This window comes from Sinohyriopsis cumingii, chromosome 4 (assembly GCF_028554795.1).
Source record: "Sinohyriopsis cumingii isolate HCF-2022 chromosome 4, ASM2855479v2, whole genome shotgun sequence".
Classification (NCBI taxonomy): Eukaryota; Metazoa; Mollusca; class Bivalvia; order Unionida; family Unionidae; genus Sinohyriopsis; species Sinohyriopsis cumingii.
Genome location: NC_142964.1, coordinates 80,062,759 through 80,085,329, shown reverse-complemented (window position 1 = coordinate 80,085,329; position 22,571 = coordinate 80,062,759). Strand labels below are relative to the sequence as shown.

Below are 22,571 nucleotides of genomic sequence, written 5' to 3'. Positions count from 1 at the left end.
TTTATTTATAACTTTACAGATGAACAAAACAAGAGCATGCAAAATAACGAGCAGCCGAGGAAAAAATGTTCATGTTACATCTGCTGCATATTTTTTTTAAATCAAAGGTTTAAAATACATATTTCCTGGTCGTTACGAATTTCATAATTACCACTTCTTAATCGAGATGGAAACGCTCTTTTCATTCAAAAGGTACTTCCCAACACTATCGTCTTATATGAAAACAATATTGCTTCTTAAATTCATAAAATGAAAGTGTTGACACTTACCATCATTAAACCAACGTAATCAAAGCGAAAAAAAGGCCAACAACAATAAACAATAAAAAACGCCAATATATATGAAACAGTTTAAACGGAGATATGACTTCTTTGCAGGAAAGGCCGTGCGACAAAAGGAGCAAGCATCTTCAGGTGTTTCAATTCGTCATCTCAATGAGTATTACTTTCTGACTGATCCAGAGGAATTCATTTTTATGGCTTACCCCGATGATAAAAAGTGGCAGTTAATCAGAAATCCTTGGCCTTTATCCAAGTTTGCCGATGTTCCTCGATGTAGACAAAGCTATTTCCAGCAGAAGCTCGACATTACCAGCAAATTCAGTGGTAGGCTACACACGGTGGGTGGCGAATGTGAAGTGGCGATTCGTGACCAACAAGATGGTTTATATCTCAGCTATGAGCTCTATTTCAACCACGTGGAATCTGGGAAGGATATTTCGCCAACATTACAACTAAATCGATACGTGCTGGTGATGAGGCAAGACGTCACTTGGATTTTCCGTCTTCGGTTTCCCGAGTCTGGAGTTTATAAACTTGCAGTCGTCGGGGGCTCTTCTCCAGCAGATTGTATTGACTTTTGTTCCTTCAAAATATTTTGCGATGAAGCGAAAGAGGATTGCCAGCCTTTTCCAGCAAATCCTGAAATTGGATACGGACCAAATAAAGAAACAGAGAAGGCGGGCATTCAAGCCACATCTCACCAAACAGGGATAGTGAATATTGTTGCCTACCAGGAGGTGAACTTTTCCTTTCATATAGTAAAAAATGTGGAAATAATGACAAAATTAGTGCACAATTCAGTGCCAGAAGAGCAACTCAAGGCGTGCATAAAGCAGACAGTTCAGAAGAAAAAAGTGCAAGTAGGAGTGCGAGTTCCAGAAAATGGAGAATACGCATTGCAGATGTTCGCACGAGATAAAGGATCGAATGGAAGTTTCGATAATGTTTGCAATTATCTTCTTACATCTGAAACGAAAAAGAAGAAAAAGAAAAGAAAGTATGAGGTATGTGAATGAAAAGATTTATTATAAAAAGAAAAATCATGGTTTACTTAGTTCGATGCATGCATACCTTTATAGTACAAAGTGAATTTTTTTAATGCATTATTAGATACAGTTTTAAGTTTTGTAGAGAGAGAGAGAGAGAGAGAGAGAGAGAGAACTGTTGTAGTGTTTTGGTATTATATTTATTTTCTTTTCTAGTATACGTTAGTTTTTCCTATATTATATTCCGGCGTTGTTATGTCCTATAGTTCCGTCTAATATATATATATATATATATATATATATATATATATATATATATATATATATATATATATATATATATATATATATATATATATATATATATATATATATATATATATATATATATATATATAGTGAATTGGACTTCTTTTCTAACGTATGCATGGTCATTCAGGTGTTTTTTACCTGTGACATATTGTACTACATATTTTTTCCATTCGGTGCTTTCAGACCCCGATCGAAAGGAACGCACGCTCAGCGTTACAAGAGAAAACTCAGTCCCGAGATATTGAAGGTCTAGAGAAAGCCATAGAAAAGTTTCAAAGCCTGGAGCTGGACGATAAGCAAGGTGAACTGGTAAAGGCAAATGACGCTCTCGATTTCAGAAAGGTTCAACATGGTGAGCATCTGTATACTAAATTCGTAACTAATAAAAATTGCCATAATACATGTATTAACGTGTCATTATATATTCGAACCTCTAAGGGACTACATGTGTGCAAGCGATCGTTAAAGAAGGTTTGAGATCATTGTTATTATAATGGGCATTTAGCCGAATTACATAACTATGACGGAGAAGTCATACAAATGTGTGAATATTTTCATACCATTTGACACAGTATTGAGGCTTGCACTAAAATGTAATTTGTTCATTGGTTCATTAATTAAATAGCTATAGGCAGTTAACCTAATTACCTGACTATGAATGAAAGGTCATATAAAAGTGAGGATTGGTCGCGAGGGTGATATAGTTATAAACCCCTTCTGTCCAGTCTTAAACACCATTTCGAGCACTCCCGTATGTTCGAGCGAACTGCGTTTGAAGCAAATTATATTATACTTCCAAGATTCGATGAATGCAGAGATAGAAAAAGGACCGCTTGTTTTCTTGCCCTTCATATGACTGAAGTTTTATGCATTTAAGGAGTTAAGAACTCATGTTAAAGTATTACGACTTTATGGACCTTAAAAAATAATAGAAAATAGTGAGAAACAACAAGCTTTGTAAAATTTAACAAATAATTTATTTTACAGGAATATACAACGAAACTGTAAAAAGAACTTATGTAAAACTGTGACTAGACCAAATTTGGAGAGATAGGTTATTTTTTCCATTTTATCAAGAGTAAAAATATATATAAAAAATAGACAAATACTATGAAATCTTGCCAATTTATTGAACTTGATTGATTGATTGATTGATTTTGATTTTACGATTCACCAGTACTGTAAGGCTATATAGCGCCATAGAAAAGGTCATATGATAAATGATTTATATATGAAAAGTGGTTCACGGTCAAAATGAGATTAAAAGACAAACACAAAACAACGAGATTGTGAGGATAATATATGAAGGTTCCTGATTAGCGAAAAATGTAAATGGTTTGTATAAAGGTTAATTCGATACCAAAAATATTTACGGTGATTGACAGTGCACGTGTTGGTTAAGAATGCTCAAAGGAAATAGGGTGCACACAGTTATATTTTAGAATAAATGTTAACTTCCTTCAGAATATAAGACACATTTACTGTATCCAACAGCTCTTTCGTGTGCTGAACTTTATCATAACGATCACGTATAGGTTTGAGATGTAAGCATTCTTTCAGAAAATACTATATGGTAAAAGATTCGTTGCAATAAATGACCTAAGGTGTATCTTCACAATATGTAAAAGTGAGTTATAAAAGTATGACCAGTTCCAATTACGGCAATGATTACACCATTCTTACTGACCATATGTAAAAGTAGGTTATAAAAGTATGACCAGTTCCAATTACGGGAATGATTACACCATTCTTACAGACCATATGTAAAAGTGGGTTATAAAAGTATGACCAGTTCCAATTACGGCAATAATTACACCATTCTTACTGACCATATGTAAAAGTGGGTTATACAAGTATGACCAGTTCCAATTACGGCAATGATTACACCATTCTTACAGACCATATGTAAAAGTGGGTTATACAAGTATGACCAGTTCCAATTACGGCAATAATTACACCATTCTTACTGACCATATGTAAAAGTGGGTTATACAAGTATGACCAGTTCCAATTACGGCAATGATTACACCATTCTTACCGACCATATGTAAAAGTGGGTTATAAAAGTATGACCAGTTCCAATTACGAGAATGATTACACCATTCTTACTGATCGTTCTGTAGGATGGAGGCCATTCGCCCAAGGAGGGCTTGACCAAATGGAGTTTGTTACTGACGGCATCACTCGATTACGTCTAACATTTACAAAATAAGAAGATTTTGATGCAAGGTTTAAAATCAGTGCATGGCATTTTAAAATTACATGGTTGAGATAGGGCCGTTTTAGCAGCGCGGTCTACTCTTTCATCACGTTTAACACCGACAAAAATGGGTAACCAACAATGTATTATGTAGCGATAGGTACGCAGCTTGGTATGTTTAGTGAGAAGGTTGGTCAATAATGTTTTTGTTTTTTTGAAACCTCCTATTGTGGATTTACCGAAACAGTGATAGTGAATCGGAGAAGATGATTGAGTTTAAAATATTTTGGTTTCTTGATATTTCAGCTCAGTGTATATTGCTCTGATTTCTGCAGATACAAAAGCCCTCTGGTCGTCGTGTTTCTGCTTTTAAATAAGCTGAATGATAAAAATTGTTTTTCTTTTTCTAAATATAAGATGCGACGCATCACCAGAGTAATTTTCAAACATCAATCAATTTTAGAGCTTAGCGATGCAATCAATCGAAGACATCTGGAGACACTTGACAAAGCCATTCAACATGGCCATGAGTCCAGGTTTAAACCCAAACTTGAAAACCTCATCACAGAAGCGGAGGATGTCAGGGATCATCTAAGACAGCTCAATCGGTTTGCGCATGACATTCTGGAAATGAAGCAGACGACAATCGCTGAGCTGCGCAGCTACAAAAAGCCTCCTGAAGTTGTGAAGGACGTCATGACAGGCACATTTCTGATGCTGGGCGAAAGAATAGATACTATAGAGGTAAAGATATTATATATTATCTCACTCTTATTTTCTTTAAAATGATTTTCTTAAACATGCAAACTAAGTTCTATCAAAAGCCGCTGTTGACTAAAAATATGCCTTTTTTAACATTGGAAAAGCATATTCTTATTAATTATTAAAGTATTATTATTAATGTATAAAAACGACATTTTGATGCTAAAGAAAGAAGCTTTGCCAATCTTAGAAAAAAATTTCTTAATATTGGAAAATCAATTTCAGACATTAGAAAATGCCCATTTTCTTCAACAGCGGCTTGGAATAGAATACAAAAGTTAGGACAAAATGCTTTTGGGTACATTGAATATTTTTAAACTGACTTCAGTTATACTTGCACATATATCTCACATTTATATGAATGCATCACCAGCTAAAAGATGTGTTTGTCTCGAACTTGTTAGCACTTTTGTTCAGAATCATCTTTCAATCTATCTAACGTTAACAGCACCAGAATTATATAAAAATAGTCTCACAAGAGTTTTAGTGGATGTATCAGGCACTAGAAACCTGCAGAAGTTGTTCAAAAGTATTGACTGATTCATTCTGAGTTTAGAAAAAACAAGATGAAATGGAAATAACAGCAAGGTACATCAGTTTTCTTTAATCAACGTTTTTATGCAGTATTTTTGAGCTTAAATGACCTTGCTTCTACTACTACTACTATTGCTACTACTACTGCTGCTGCTAATGCTACTACTGTCGTTCATTTGAGAGTATATCCTCTTTAGCCTTCAAAGTATTATATTGCATTTTTTAGTTTTTGTTGCGATTGCTCCGGTGGCCTAAGTGGTTAGAGCGTCAGCCTAGGATAAATGTATTCAAAGTGCGTTGCAAGAGCATGAATCGGGACATTATATATATATATATATATATATATATATATATATATATATATATATATATATATATATATATATATATATATATATATATATATATATATATATATATATATATATATATATATATATATATATATATATATTTTTTTGCGTCTGACTGATACTTTTGCACTTTTTCGTATTAGTCATATAAATCCCCTCTCCCAAAACTGTGTTGATACTGATGGAAGATTTGTGCGTATAATGCCTGTTCATTCAAATTTGCAATTTTCCTGCATCCACATCTTTCCGGAACACATATGCGTACACTTTAGACACTTACCGGTTTTTGGTAACAGCCATATCTAACGGGAAATTCAAAATGGCCACTGACAAAGGGTTGTGCTATTCCATGTGGATGTACAAGTCGTCAAACATACACTTTGCTCCGGAAATATGTGCATGTCACCTAAAGAAACCTTCAGCCTACGGCAGCTCCACAATCGAGAGAAATTCCGGTAAGTGTATAAAATATACACCGATGTATGCAGATAAGATTGGCTGCCGACTCGTGCAAGTTTTGATGAATAGGCGATATAAGCCCTTAAACCGTCCGTCAGTGTCATCACGGTTAACGGGCTCTTTTATCGGTCTATTTTCTTATAATTTCAGAACTGTTTTGAAATTAAATGAACGCGTTTGACCTCATGTACGTATGAAAAGTTTGCTTGTCTATATAATCTAGTACTATTTCCATTGATAAGCCAGTTGCTTTTTAATTGTGTGTGAAGTTATTATTTGCACTCGTAGCCAGGAATCCAATTTTGAAGGCTGGAAGGGAAAGTGGGGTGGAGGTGCGTGAATACAAGAGCCCTACCAGCTGTAATTTATTCATTTTCAGCTTAATTTTAAAACACGCTTATGTTGCGAACCTTTCCTTAGAATTCTTTAGTCCTCATCACAACATTCATTCTTGATCCCTATCCAGGACTGGCGTGTAGTTTTGATCCAAAGAGATGATAGTGCATCGTCTGATTTGATACTTGTAGATCACTCGTTGTAAGGAAAGCGTGATTACCAGCAAAACTTACACAAATTATACTTTGAGTTTTGAAGAGTGAATACCTAAAACATTCACAGCAGAACTTCAAAAAGATGAAGTGAAAACCATAGACATTTTTTGAGTTTTTGGTAGCTCTAGTTTTTTGGGGTCGATATCAAGAGATGGATTTACTCAGGGACAGAGTAACTTCTTAGTTTTATGCCGAATGCTGAAAGCTCTAATAACTGATTTTCTAGTTACGGAAGTTTTGCTACACCTAACATTCCTCTATTTTATTGAAATTCATTTCTGAAAGGTATGGGAAGATGTCCAGTGCCTTATGGGAAAACTTGGAAAAGAAAGTCTCATCAGACGAGTAAAACAGTTCGACACGGTGAACGTGCAGCTTGGAACTTTTTCCGAGGTTGAGGAACTCATCAAGGATCACGACGAAACAAGTGCGAGGCTTGCCAGCGCTGGATGTGGTACATTTTATGTTTGGGTAGGATTTTACTTCATTTTCTTAATCGATACAAGTTCTACAAGTACAACACAATGTGCTCTAAGGCACAGTTACTGAGTAACTTAGTTTAGCTGTTTATGATAAGAGTTGTGAGTAATAAAACATGCAAGTAATATTCAGGATTTTTCAAAATAAAAATTCAGCTATTGTGTAATAACTACTGTGGAGTCAATTTATTTCCCAATGTAGAAGATATGCCCCCCAACCCACCCAACCCCACATCCATCGCGATTGTACAGCCATTCCACGGGCGTCAAATAATACAGATAAAACGTATCGCTGTTCTGGCACCATCAAATATCATCTTGTATATTGGATTTAATTTATATTTGATTCAATATAATTGTTTGTAATTTTTAAAATAATTTTATTTTTAATTTCATTACATGTCAAAGTAATGTAATTTTGTTTACTAGAAATTTGATATTTTCCAGAAAATTCAGTTTGATCTGAATCTTTTCATAAATACCTAATAATAGAAACACTATTTCTATTTTTGACTTAGTTCCCGACCTTGATTCAGAAATCACTGAGACAAGTAAAAAACTTTCTATTTTTTTTTATTCTCGGAATAAAATGATTGTTTTCTAACAAGATCAAACTGGGAGTATATGCTTTTAGATTTGTAAACAGACTCTATTTCGCAATTTTGGGGCTTCCGAAATTGTGCAGTAGTTAGATTTAATGGTGATGTTTAGATATTTCTCAGTTTTGGCTTTTACCTTGGACACGGAAAGTGTTTGTTTGTGACCAGTTTGGAGTTATATTTTAAGTTTTATTCAAATTATTTGGATTCTAAAAGATAATTCTTTCTCCTGTAAATATGTGAGTGCTCATACATAATTCTTGGACAAGACATTTATTTAAATTTTATTCAAAAATTCAAACACGGGAATATTATTTTGTGTAGTTTACAAAGAACTGTATACACATCAGCGCTCTATTGATTACAGGATACGTCATCGGCTTCCATTTAGGATTCTTCGTCGGGACTCGAACTTGAATTCATTAGAGCATTTCATTGCTAGGACTTCTAAAATTTAATTCGTGGATTATTCTTCGATTATTTTTGGATTTGATTCTTAAAACCGTAAGTTCTATTTTTTTTCCAGGGAAATAAATTATTTGCTAAATTTTTCAAAGCTTGTTGTTTTCACTCTTTCTTTTGTTACTGTTTATTAGAGCCTAAACACGTCACATAAGACATCATCACGTAATAGACATAATGTATTTGTTCTTTACAGCTGACAAACATTCTTTCAACGGTGGAAAAGAAAACAAGCGAGCAATAGATGTGCACATTCTTATGGACTTCAAGTTTTCTACTGCCTTCCTTCGCGCACCTTGAGCTCCATACTATCTGGATTGCTGAAATAGCTTCCTATATATATATATGAAAATGTCCACTTACTATATGATTTCACATATGTTCGTATCCAATAATTTAATTGTCAAAAGGTTCCTGATTTGAGTATTCTAATTTGATGTTCTCATAATACAGAGCATCGACACGAATTAGAACTCTAGATGTGCTGCTAGGAAAATGTTTGCATTATCTGGTCCTTTGAAAAAAAGAAGAGATGAGTTAGAGAGGAGAATACATATTGAATTGTTCAGGTACACAGCACGATGTTATAGGATGCATCAGTTATAAGAGCGAAAACTATAAATAAAATGAAAAATAATACCACTCACTGGATAAGATGAAAAAGTAAATATGGGTATAGAGTTTTGTTGTTCTGTAAACAACGATACTTTAATTATCCCTCACTGGAGTCGATTGTGCACTTAGTTGGAAATCATCCCATGCTCAGGGTTGGATTGTATATCGAGTGGGAGATCATTCCATGCCCTTAGGTTGGATTGTACATCTGTTGTGGGAGATCATTCCATGCCCTATGGTTTGACTGTAAATCTAGTATGAGATCATTCCATGCCCTTAGGTTGGATTGTACATCTGTTGTGGTAGATCATTCCATGCCCTTAGGTTGGATTGTACATCTGTTGTGGGAGATCATTCCATGCCCTTAGGTTGGATTGTACATCTATTGTGGGAGATCATTCCATGCCCTATGGTTTGACTGTAAATCTAGTATGAGATCATTCAATGCCCTTAGGTTGGATTGTACATCTGTTGTGGGAGATCATTCCATGCTCTTAGGTTGGATTGTACATTTATTGTGGGAGATCATTCCATGCCCTTAGGTTGGATATTACATGTAGCGGGAGATCATTCCACGCTCTTGGGTTGGATTGTACAACTAGTGGGAGATCGTTCCATCCGCTGGAGTCGATTGTACATCTAGTGTGGGAGATAATTACATGACTCGGATTAATTGTAATGTATTGGGAAATCATTCCGTTGTCTTGAGTGGATTGAACAACTGGTGGGAGATTATTCCATGCCTTGGGTTGGATGGTAATCTACTGGGGAAGTCATTATATGTCCTGAATTAAATTGTGCATCTATTGTGGGAGATCATTCCATGCCCTTGGGTTGGATTGACCATCTTGTGGGAGATCATTCCATTCGCTGCAGTCGATTGTACATCTAGTGTTTGAGATCATTTCATGCCCTCAGTTGAATTGGACATCTACTGTGAAATCATTCTGTGCCCTGGAGTATATTGTACAACTGATGGGGGACTAGTCCATGTCCTGATGTTAATTATGCATCTAGTGGGAGATCATTCTGTGTCTGGAGTGGACTGGTAATCTAGTGTGAGATCATTCCATGCCCTGGACCACGAACACCTTACAACATTGATGTAATTTCGAGCAATATACATACCCAATTTTGGAACTGACCAAGTACCGATGAGAAATCACAATATAGTTTATTGCGAATTGATATCTTAAGTACTTGAAGGTCAAGTATGTTCATACTGAGCAAGGTCAAGTATGTTCATATTAAGCAAGGTCAAGTATGTTCATATTGAGCAAGGATATCTTAAGTACTTGAAGGTCAAGTATGTTCGTATTGAGCAAGGTCAAGTATGTTCATATTGAGCAAGGTCAAGTATGTTCATATTAAGCAAGGTCAAGTACGTCCATATTAAACAAGGTCAAGTACGTTCATATTCAGCGGCAAATGTTGTGGATAATCTGTTCTGAAATACTTATAACACAGGTTGATTATATCAACACTGCGATTGTGATAATGACAGTTTAAAATTCTGCCAATATTGCGAGTATACATTGTTTGAAGTCTATTAATAGACGTTTTTGGCAGACTACACCAAATATTAGAATAATAATTGATGTGGGGAACAAATTGAGGGGTGTTATCCAAGATTTTCCTAGCACTCGTTAGAACGAAAGGATACATATTTTAGAATCCTAATTGAGCTATTAGTTTGCCAATTTCTTTCTGTGATTATTCTTTTTAAAACTTAAGTTCTTGTCTAAAGCAATACATTAGTAGTAAAAGTTATTGAATGTTAAGAATATATATTTAATGTAGTTTATGTTAGTTTCAAGACGTTTTGTATCTTCTTTTTATTGATTTTAAGCGCATTTCGCTGTCCGTACCAATATGAGACCTAGTTTCTTAATTTTCAACCAGTCATAGACATTCTTAAACTCAGATTGCAGAAATGATCTCATTTTGTCAACATTTTTGTCAGCGAAGTAAAAAGACAGCATTGTTGCTTTAGTTTTAGAAGCGAATTCACTGTGCCAGCATTCCAACGTTCAATAGCAACACAAAATTAAGTCTGGGGTGTTAAAATCGATCATGCCTTTTAGTTGTCCAAATGAAACTTTCTTTAAACATTGATACCTTATTGTGAGAATGGACTGGGCTCCTGGAAATCGCTAATCTTAGTTCAAGCTACATGTACTTTCCTAGACGTGCTTCATTTTAGCAAGAATGTAAAAAATCTGAAAAGAGTGTTTGATATAAGTTATTATATCACCTAAAGTATTCGCACACTCTCCCGTTTGTTCGTACCTTCCCTACCCCATTTATAAAAACGAACAGCATCAAGGATATAAATAATGCACACAACTTAGTCGTTTCATTCATTGATTTATAAATTTCTAACCTGAGGGGTCGTTTCATTCATTGATTTATAAATTTCTAACCTGAGCGGTCAGTAGTACTGTCGACTTATTGGCGTTGCAAAGCAAAGACTGCTCACTGTCCCTTTTTCTGGTGTCTAAGATTAGTCTATTTCAGTCAAAACTGTGTCGTCTGCATCCATTATTGGCAATGTCTAGTTTTCATATTTCTAAAACAAATTGAAGAAATAAAAAGGAAGAACTCTTTTATGCATGTTTTCGAAGAAATGTAACTGAAAATGTATCAAAGACAGTGACCTACTGTCAAACTGTTGCTTGAAAAAATAGACTTGCCCATGCATATATGGCGGACTGTATTACGAAAGAAACTCCATTTTGATTCGCAACACCAACAAGATGACAGTGTTTGGGATCCCCTTGCGCCAGTCAGGTTAAAACTTAAAACTCCGTGAATGAATCACTAAGTTTTGTGTATTTTTTTTATGTTTCTTTGGAGCCTTTTGTTTTTAAAATGGGATGGATGTACAAACAAACGGGATGGTGTGCGAAAATTATAGTATTAAGGACATTTGCGTGTCGGAAGAAAATATGTTATTTGAGGATACTACCAGAAATAACAAAGAAAACTCAGATATCGTTAACGTTAATGGTAAATAATGTTTTAGTGATATTCTCACTTGTGACACTTATAATCATATTATGGTATGGTTCTTGTGTTAGTCAGGTAGTTTACTAATACTAAGGTTAGCTGGTCACTTCCAGAATGCACATTTGCACCACCAATCCCTTCGCATGATGCATCTACAATTGCTCCATCGATGTTACCCTGTGTATTAGGCTATCATAAGGCGCTATTAGATCACTCTATTGTGAGATAATTGTTTCAGCTAGAACTTAAAAATTAGTATAAAAAACTCCGCAAATTCTGTTTTATGATCAATATTTATCACGTTATAGCATACTAAAATCCACTCACCATAGTTTCCTTGTCTTATCTCTGGAATGATAAATTAATTACCAGGGTTTATATTCATAGCATCAACGTTCAGATAAGGTTCGAGTGCACCGAATGCTTCCATCTGCCGAGTACGAAATTGTGACCTGTATTATAACGTTTTAGATAAGCGTTTCCTCAGATACCGTTCATAGAAGAGTTATAGGTTGCTGCATTGTACGGATAGATTTGGACAAGTTTTCTGAACAATACTGCACGACGTTAGGAATGCGGCATTACTCAGAAAAGCGAGTTCACGCTTTCCTCTACAAATGTAGTAAACTTTTTATTATATACTAATTTTGTTTTTCTAAATACGGCTGAATAATGAATAGAACACACTACAAGAAACAAAGTAATTGAATTTATGCCGGATTCCGAAGTAAACACACAACTGTAGGTCCAACAATACATAGTAACGATATTAATAGCAGCGACTCTTGAAAATAATTTCGTTCGGCCTACTTAAAATTAAAATTTAGAGTCCTATTGTTAATGAATGCGCATTGAAACAGACTTTTCAGTGGGTCTGGAAAGGAGGGATTTTGTTTTTCTGTCGATTCAACTAAATTATGCTTTTCTGTTTGTGATGGACAAGATTTACTAGCTGGGTCAATTACCTACGATGTTCATGTAACTGAAAGGACTTGCCTTGGTGTAGCTGCACATGTGTTTCTGTTATTTCGTTGATTGTTTAGAATTATAATGTGAGGAAAATATGAATTCCTTTAGTTGAAATTCTCAAAAAGACGCAACATTAAATATTGTTTGCTATAGGGAATATCACATTCATTTCGTTTTGAATGCAGTAAGGAGAATGTGATTTCTGTTGGAAATGCACTCAAAATTACAGTACATTTTCGCTGTGTGGATCAAGTTTGGGAACCAAAGTAATTTTGGTTATCAGAAATAAGTAAGAAAGTACATTTTGAGGAAATTCAAGATGCACAAAGGTAAATATAGTTGATGACACTGTTATTATCTGCAAAAGGCGACATATGTTTATGCCCTCTCACTTGCATACTCTTTGTTGGAGGGACCTAATCTATGTACATGACCTGTATGACTTCCATCACTATAATAAATCCAAACATTGTCTCAGATAATTAAAACGGGGAAAATTGCAAATCAGCTGCGCTGTGACAACCCATTTCGCCAGGGGAAATAAGACTTCTTCGTCGTCTTGGCGTATTGACTCTGAGGCAGTTGGTTTTCAATCAAAACCTGTCTTTTTAAGTTGCATTGTTTTTTAAATTTGGTGTTTGTGCTGACTTGTAAAATGGGATGACTCTGAGGGAGACTGGATAGCCCTTAATATGCCTTTCTGTGTTTTTTTTTTTTTTTATTATAGGCATTTGAGAGCACCAGTCATAATATGAACCATTCGATTTGCAAATAGTTATGAATATTTCTCCTGAATAACTTATTGATATATCATAAAGGCATTTTTAATACCGCGTGTCTCACATTTGTTGTTGACATTCGGATATTACGTTCATTCGTTTCCTTGGTTAATTTTTTTTTTTTTTTTACCTTGTGAACTCATCCACATCTTTAACTTTATCATCTCTACTTTCAAATGGACCAAACAGCTCGTTTCGTACGCCCACAGTCAAATCTAATAAATTTAAAGCTCCGGCGTCTGTTACTTGAGCGTACGTTGTTTACAATCAAAAGTAATTCCTAGCACACCATCCTATTTTTGGACACACGTGTCGTGCAGTATTTAACAGTGCAGTATGAAACATACTGCACCATTTTGACATGTAAAGTCTCTGGAGAAAAAAACAAATGAGCATACAATAAAACAATATTATATTTAAGGTCGTACTAGACTAATTGGCGGTAACATGAAAAGTACGTGTAGATCAAACACTATAGCTTCAGTACGGTCATTGTAGGCTGAACGATTTCCACGAATGTATCTCTTATATGGTACATGCATACAATTATTAGTGCAAAATCAATGCGCACGCAATAAATCAAATCCACGCTCGTGTATTTAATGCAACTGGCAGGTCGCCATGATTGACGCATGTCCCCGCAATACCGCTGTGGCTGGTAGACCACTCGCGGCAGCAAAGGATCAGAGTGGATACAAAGTAACACGTCGCCTGTTAATTATACGTGCTGTATTTGATAACCCCAATGCCGCTGTTTTTCATAAATTTCACCATTCTTCCAATCTAACTAAAATTTGGAAGGAAAGAAATGATTTGTTCAAAAGCTGACATTAACCCTTACTTCATGTAATCAAGATATTAGGTTAAAAGGAAGTTCAAATATTCGTCTCTTAATTCAGTTCCCGAATTCGCTCGTAATTCGGTTCCTTTACGGGAGTGCTCCAAAAGCAGTGATCTGATAATTCGACAAATTCTATTAATGACTAATCTAATGACAACAAACATTCGCATGTGGAGCACAAATTGATTCGAGAGGGAATGAAAAGAGGCAGACCCGCTTTTTCAAGCGGATCTGAGTACATTAGATAAAAATAAGACTCGGGGGATAAATATTGATTTTCAGCTGGACCTCTGGGATACTTTGAAGGGCGAACTTCAGCTGAAGACAGCTGTTGCAGATTTCGATGTTAATTGAAAAGCATACGACTCAGACTTGCAAAAAAAATGTGTACAAAATAATGTACGTCATTGTTTCCTTTAAAGAAACATGCTCGTGAATGCTATTTAGGAAACCGAGTCATATCAAACGCAAAATGCAATAGCGAATCACATTAAGGAGCACATACCGTATCCGACATAGTGCAGTGCTGGCTTCTTAGGTTTAAAATGGTTACGTCACCAAATCTTGTGTTCCAGCTTTCTACTGAAATCGGTTGACCCACTGATGTCGCTGATCAGCATCGGATTAATTCGTACGCATTTGAATAATGGCTGGGTTTCTCAGTTTGAGGGAGAAATTACATGGCTCATAATGTTATGAAACGTCGACGTTATTCAATGGTACCCAACGATGTTTAGGACCAATATCTTTCAAGATTCAGTATTATTCTGATGGTTTGGCATATATGACTTTTTGCTCGTAACGACGGCATTAGGGCTTTAAAAATGAATGCTAAGCTTGAAAGAAACATGTTTATATGAGACACCATTGAATGCTTTATATAATAAAATCATTTGATAATTTTTAGACATGTTCTTTCCATTTGAGCCAAAAGTGATTCTGCTGTATAATATCGGACAGGTTGGTGCATTGAATAGTTACCTGTAGATGCTATTGTTTGATGTCGTCGATGTCGACCGTTTTATTTCGATTATGGTCAAATTTGAATTTCTTACGGAAATAGTGCATCAACGCAATGTGTTAACTGTAGAAGAGATATAAGTAGGAGCAAACTGTGTAAGGTCTGATAGTTTGAACAAAGAGAACAATCAGTTCATCTCGACGCCTATCGTAACCGAAACCTACCAACTAAGAACCATAAAACAGAATCTTAGAGACCTACCAGGCAAATACCAGTTACAAAGACAAAATCGAGAAGTCACATAGCAGAGAGAGAGAGAGAAAGAGAGAGAGAGAGAGAGAGAGCAAATGGATGCAAGCATTTGCACCACTGCAGGTGGAAGCAGGCATTTGTGTTATTGCAGCAATCGATCACCCACATGATTTTGAAATTAATCTGGGTACAAACTCGCAATTAAATCAATAGGCAGAAATAGTATGCTAAATTAGATGCAGACACCTATCTCCATTTTCGGGTATTTGCGCTTACATGTGCTCTTGCCCATGACAGAATAAGTATGTGTAGTCGTTTGAAAATTCTACAAATATTCATGGTTAGACATCACATATTTTTATTGGAACATAAATGAGTCAATAAACTTTGTTAAATAAAGACCAATTTTAATAAGACTGGAATGAAAGGCCCAATTTCCCAACACCAAAATAATTCAATCGGACTATTTTGTACCCTTCGCCACTCTTTGTAAAGTCACATTTGCGTCACAGAAGAAGGACCACTGTGCTGAATAACGAAATGGGATCCATGACCACATCCGCCTTATAAAAGTTACCGCCTTATATCAAGGCTCCTTATAATGAGAAATAACGATATGTTGTAGATACTTATTTGTGGCTTAAAAGAAAGTTGGTCTTTCAAAATGACATTTCTTCTAGATTAATTTCATTGGACAACCAATGTGGACGACTAGCACTTAGTGTAATATATAACCAATAGATTCCAGGGTCGAAAGGTCAATGGTATCGGTCGTGGTAAATTTAATAATAAAATAATGGATTCTGCATGTCAAGTTTAGTATGTTAAGTACCTGCATCAATGACTATTAAACATGGGCCAGGCGTATAATATGCCTTTCACTTTACTATTATTATCACATGGTCATGCAGAAGAAACGCATCATTCAGCAGAATTCTTATTCGTAATTTTTATATTTATTTTGCCATACTTCGGTCAGATTTAAAGCTGGCCAATACTAGATAAGCGCAAAATCATGACACAACTATGCCCGTGTTGATTCACATACTATGTGGCTCTTCAATAGTTGACCACTGGAATGCAAAATTAATAGACCGATAGTTGCGTTTTAGCAATTTGAAATAGTGCATGTTATAAAAAAAAAACATGTCAGTATGGCAACCATCGGTGAACCACGGTCATTTTGTGTCATATTTAATTTTATTAAGTCTTTATCTCGTAATGTATCACTTGTGCACACATGTCAGGGACCATGCATAACTGCGTCGACCGCTCTGGTGGCCTAGTGGTTAGAGCCTCCGCTTTGGATGCGGGAGGTAGTGGGTTCGATCCCCGGCCGATCTAACCAAGGATTTATAAAAATGGTACTAACAGCTGCCTCGCTAGGCGCTCAGCATTAAGAGGTTAGTGTTAGGACTACTCGGCCTGGTGTCAGAATAATGTGACTGGGTGGGACATCATACTACATGTCTGCGGCATGATGCCCCAGTGCTAGACATCACTATAAACTGCCACACTGCAGACATCGTAGCAATATGACTGAAAAATTGTTAAAGCAACGTTAAAAATCCAAATCACACACACACACACACACACACACACACACACACACACACACAAATGCGCCAACCTTTGTGAGGGTCGAACTTTTTAATTAATTATTCTTAAATGAAACAGCAAATATTTATAACTAATACTTTAATACTTTGGGGTTTTTCCGGTAAGAACTAGTTAAAAATAAGTTTACATAAAAACCTTCAAAATTGACGTTTAAAATATTCCTTCATGCTGTACTTTTCATGTTGAAAAAAAAATCAATATAACTCGTATTCCATCGTTAATTATGCAATTTTGTTTCCGTGTCACCCATTTAAGGACATAATACCTTGCATAGTTAATACGTCTGACAATAATTATTCTTACTTACTGCAACCTAAGTTTCTCTTTCTGACCTAACTATTCATTATGCTTTTTACTTACAATCGACCTTTCTGTCCTGCCTGCGTTATGATAATCATGTACTGTCAACCTTTCTGACCTGAACTTCTTTTGGCTTATTACATAATGCCCACCTTGGCTCCCACATTTACACTGTTTATATACTTCAGTATGAAGTCATGCTTATCATTTGATACTTCGAAATGAAAATAATGACATACTAAAAAATCTCCAAACGGCATAAATTTTTCATTCATTTTTGAAAGTTGCTGGTTGGTTGAAACATTTCACTTGTAAAAAAAAACACAAAAACAATTGATTTATGAAATTCATTGGCGACGAAGCATTTGAGTGCGCACTCATGCTGTGGACAACACAAGACATTTACCATCACATCCCAATAGTTTCTTTACTGTTACACATATACTTTCCAAAATTATGAAGGCACCTGTCCCTAATACAATGCATGATTTATTCATCATTTTGCACGAGGAATATAAGTTACAAGAATGTTACACGTTCCGGTATGCATTTATTTGATTGGCATGTTTATGTTATAAAGGCATTATTACAAATATGTTATATTTAACGAATGCGTTTTTCCTGATACGTACTTTTCAAGTCATTTTCAGTTCTACCGGTCGCACACCGGATTCGATCATGTGATCGTTCTGCTTATGATATCCAGGGTACGTTGTCCGTTAACCAATTGATAATTATCATTACTACTCCTGCACAGCTTGGACGCAATACATGCATGAAACTTGGCATACAGATTTATCCAGATATACACATATCCCTTAGGAAAATGGTGCTTCATGGAGATTCAATATGACATCAAAGGTGGCCATCTTGAAAATCTTATGATCACTACTCCTTCTGAATGGTTTGGTGTTGTACTTCGGTCGATAAACATGGTGCCAATTGTATCTCCAGTATGGTCAATAGTATGACGGTTATCTTTAACATAGTGTTATCCCTCATCGTTTTGAACGGTTATACCACAACGGAGCTTCAATTAACTAAAACAGCTTCTTACTGTATCAAGCTGACCCAAAAGAAAATGGTTGTGATCTAACTTACAGCATCGTCGCAAGAAGGTATCATAGAATCGTGTTGCTACTACTCGTAAAGGGATTATCCTACTGATAATTGGTCCCTAAAAAGATTTCTGACAACATATCCCTTATATAAAATCACAATTGTATTTTGTGTCACCCTTTCCTAGTGAATGGTTGCCTCCAGAATCCATATTAGACGAGAATGGACGTTTAAAGACTACTTTCAACCAGAAGTAGATTTGATGGACCTAAACAGCCCTTGTTAGGGATAAAAGAGTGGTGATGGTGATCAATATTGCCTATAAGGTTTTCATTTTTCTGGCAACAGAAAACCTTGTTTGATAATATCTTTATTTTAATATCCTAATTTAATCTGTTTCGTTACCGCCATCAAAATTTGTATCCTCCTATTTTAATTATGCGAGATACAGAGTATGCGTAAATTCATTTTCATTTTACTGATTGGTTTTTAATTAGTTATTACACTTTATACACCAAATTCCAACTTTATTAATGAACCTATTTCAAAATGTATTGACTCAGTTATTTGATTAATTGCACAGGTGGCTTACACACAATTGGTATTTTTATTGTCCAGTAAAATAAATGGACTAGATTTGGTTAAGTGCAGGCTGGCGTTTTGGGGGTCTGTGTCGTTTGCGCCTGTTTCCGGGTACCTCTCCTGCCTTGCCTCTCCCGGACTACTGTACCACGAACCGGGGTGTCTCGATATGACGTCATAGTGGCGACCAATCGCTACTGGCGTCACATACTGCTTTGGTTGACGCATATGCTCAGTGATGGCAGACTGATATTCATTACTTAACATGAGTGCGTGTTGGGTTCATTCCCACTCATGGATAGCCCTTCATTCAGGACGTTAGGGACTTAAATAGTCCTATGACCTGACAGATGAATTAAACAGTGTCCTGTGAACACATAAATGCCTAGAGGATGAGGCACTAATTCCTTTCCCAAGGAGCAATTAAGCATCCTGCAGTGCAGGAATAAAACCGACGTACATGCCCTTGTTGGGAGAAAACGTCGTTAATTCAAGTAAGTATGTATGGTCTCTATATAAAGACAGTCTATGATATTTAGTGCTTGGCAGAAGATAGCTCCAGTCTGACCTCCGCCGCGGCATTATTGAAAATTATGCTGATGTTATTCCTCCCGAATACATGGTCTGTTCGAAAAGGCATTTCACATATAAACTTCGCACGGTAACACAGTTCGTCGCACACTAACACGTAGCCGGCCTGACATTAACTATGGCAACCATTTTGCAAATATTTTTATCATTACTTCTCATGAATGAATGTTTACATTAAAATTCTTTTTTCACTAGCAATCTCCCACAATGAATTTTTTTTTATCAACATTTTCTTTTCACTAACAGTGTGTTACAATGCAAATGTCTTTGCGGTTTCAGTACTCCCAGTACTTTGCTTTGTGGTTTTACGAATTGGTTATGTTCAGTTGTTATTTTAAATGAATATATTATTTCCATAATATGGTATCAGCTAAGTTAGAGTTACCAAAATGAAAACAATTAACGCTTTGCAACTCTTTTTCACTCATTCTGCATTAATGATTTTTTTCTTCTTCTGAATTCATCTTCAAAGAAAGGTATTCTCTTTCTTGGATGTTAAAAAGGTACCCTGACTGGCTTAGTTTGCCAACAACCGTAGATTACAATTTTATCTTTTTTAAATGACTGGCACGATATTTATAAAAGCAAAAACAGCAGACTACACTTATGTGCTCTCAACATTACTGGCTAAGTATTTATTCAAGCAATAAGAGATACAAAAAGGTACATTGAGTGGGCAATTATTTATTCAAGCAATAAGAGGTACAGAAAGTTACAATGAATGGTCAATTATTTATTTAAGCAATAAAAGGTACAAAAAGGTACATTGAATGGTTAATTATTTATTCAAGCAACGAGATGTTAAAAGGTACATTGAATGGTCAATTATTTATTCAAGCAACGAGATGTTAAAAGGTACAATCACTTGCCCAACATTTATTAGATCAACAACAGTAGACTACAATAATGTGTTCGTTAAACAAATATCCTCACTCTCACCCATTTTGACGCCAACCCCCACATTTACACGTTTATTACAATTTTACGAGCTCACTAAGGTCCTTTTTCAGGGAGTAGGTAATAAAAGATGAATACATCTTCAGAAAAAAACGAATCATATCCCAGAGTTTCAAGTCTCTATATTGAACGATGTACGATGAATTGCGAGACATTACTCAAGCACGCATGTCCGAATGGGAATACATAATCCCCACCCATTCGTTGAAAAGCCCGGACATAAAAATAACATCCCTTCTGTTATTGTGCTTCTTATATCGTGTGTACTTTTACCGACAGTATAAACATATTTATCATATGTAATGTCAGTTGAATCAAACCTATTCAAATAAACATAAATCGTTAAGCACCTGATACAGATTACGGACTGCAATAATATGGATGGTAATTATCGCCATGATTCTGTTGCATGTATTTTGTGTTAATATATGCTGTGTATTCCATTCTGCATTATTGTATTTGCATTTTCTATTACAGCAGTTATATGCTATTTAGTCTGGTTTATATTATTGTTTTGCATTTTATATTTGTGTATAATACATATTCCAGATTGCATCTTTATATCTGCCAATGTTATTATTTATTACTGAGTTTGCAAGATATGATGTTACAATACTGCAATTTCGTGTTTGATGTGCGTTTTTAATATTACACATAATATAAGTTGTCTTTCCAGCTGTAAATGTTCTCTTTGCAATTGACAGCTTTCATGTTATAATACACTGTTAAGTATGACACGGGTAAAATGTTTACATACTGAAAGCTGCAATGCAGGGCCATTAAAGTTTCAAGTTGGCTATAAACTTCACTCAAGATGCAATAGATAATGTTCCATTATGTCACGGAGGGCGCCGTGATAACCCAACAAAAATAGTGACGCAGATCAGGTATAATGTACATTCCAATTATGGAGGACTGAAAAACAGATCGGACCTGCCATGTCTTGACAACAACGTAGTATTTTTTGGATAATAAGACCATGTAAATGTTTCCTTCTTTCACAGTTTTTTTTTTCTTCTTCAAATCCCAGTCAAAACGGTCGTGGGAACGTTTAGCGACAAGGTTTATACGGACCCCCTAGGAACGTTTGGTGACAAGGGTGAATTTAACATTGGAAAGTTTAACATGGGTGGAACTATAGAGCGACAAAAAAAGGTGGGACAGGATAGTGACAAGGGTATGGGACTGTTGAGCGACAATTGGAAACGACGTCACGGTACTGACCATTGGTAACAATGTAGCAAGGGGCTGACCTCAATCGGACCATACAGCGGAAAACGAAAACCTAGAAATCTTGGCGGGACATAGACAAGTAGTATATGGGGATACCCTAGCCTCAATGGGAATTTAACATTGGAAAGTCTTGGGTCACTCTAGCCTCAAGGGGAAATTTAACGTGGAGAATAAATCGTGGGCCTGTCTAGGGACAATGGGAAATTAACAAGGGAATAAATCGTGGGCCTGTATAGGGACAATGGGAAATTAACATGGGAATAAATCGTGGGCCTGTTTAACGACAAGATAAATTTAACATTAATCACCCTGGGTCTGTTTAGCGACAAGGGAAATTAACATGGGAATACATCGTGGGTCTGTTTAGCGACAAGGGGAATTCAACATGGTGGGTCTGTATAGCGTCAAGGGGAATTTAACATGGTGGGCCTGTCTAGGGACAATGATGGTAGAGGGCCAAACACAACAGAGACAGAGACAGACATACACTAGTAAAAGCCTGAGATTTATATATAAAGCATTACTAAGACCTGAAATTTTCCTGGGCTGTTCAAAAATTTGCATAATTGTAATGATGCTATAAATAGCTATAATCAAGGAAATGCTCAACGACAAAATGGATGTGACTAAAGGTAACGCTAAAATGACGAAACTGTCCCATAATTTAAAACATATCCCCGAAAATTAAGTTACAATGGTTTAGACTAAAATGGATAAAATTAGTAACTACTTAAAATATCAACTTGTGTGACGATCGTGGATAAACACCCATGTATCTATTTATAGTTATAATCAGCTTAAATTCCTATGAAATCTCACTATCTA

At 35.7% G+C, this 22,571-nt stretch overlaps 1 protein-coding gene across 4 annotated transcripts in view; it reads left to right on the top strand.

Moving 5' to 3' along the window:
• LOC149801528 (lim and transglutaminase domain protein ltd-1-like) overlaps positions 1-21,074 on the top strand; it is a 77,491-nt gene extending 56,417 nt beyond the window's left edge. For all 4 annotated transcript variants that reach the window (XM_089955706.1, XM_089955707.1, XM_089955704.1 and 1 more), the window contains 5 exons: positions 378-1,285; positions 1,763-1,931; positions 4,243-4,523; positions 6,724-6,909; positions 8,175-21,074. In XM_089955706.1, the coding sequence (XP_089811832.1) occupies positions 378-1,285; positions 1,763-1,931; positions 4,243-4,523; positions 6,724-6,909; positions 8,175-8,222 (1,592 nt within the window). In that variant the 3' untranslated portion in view covers positions 8,223-21,074. The remainder of the gene's footprint in view (positions 1-377; positions 1,286-1,762; positions 1,932-4,242; positions 4,524-6,723; positions 6,910-8,174) is intronic.
• The last annotated feature ends 1,497 nt before the right edge of the window (positions 21,075-22,571 follow it).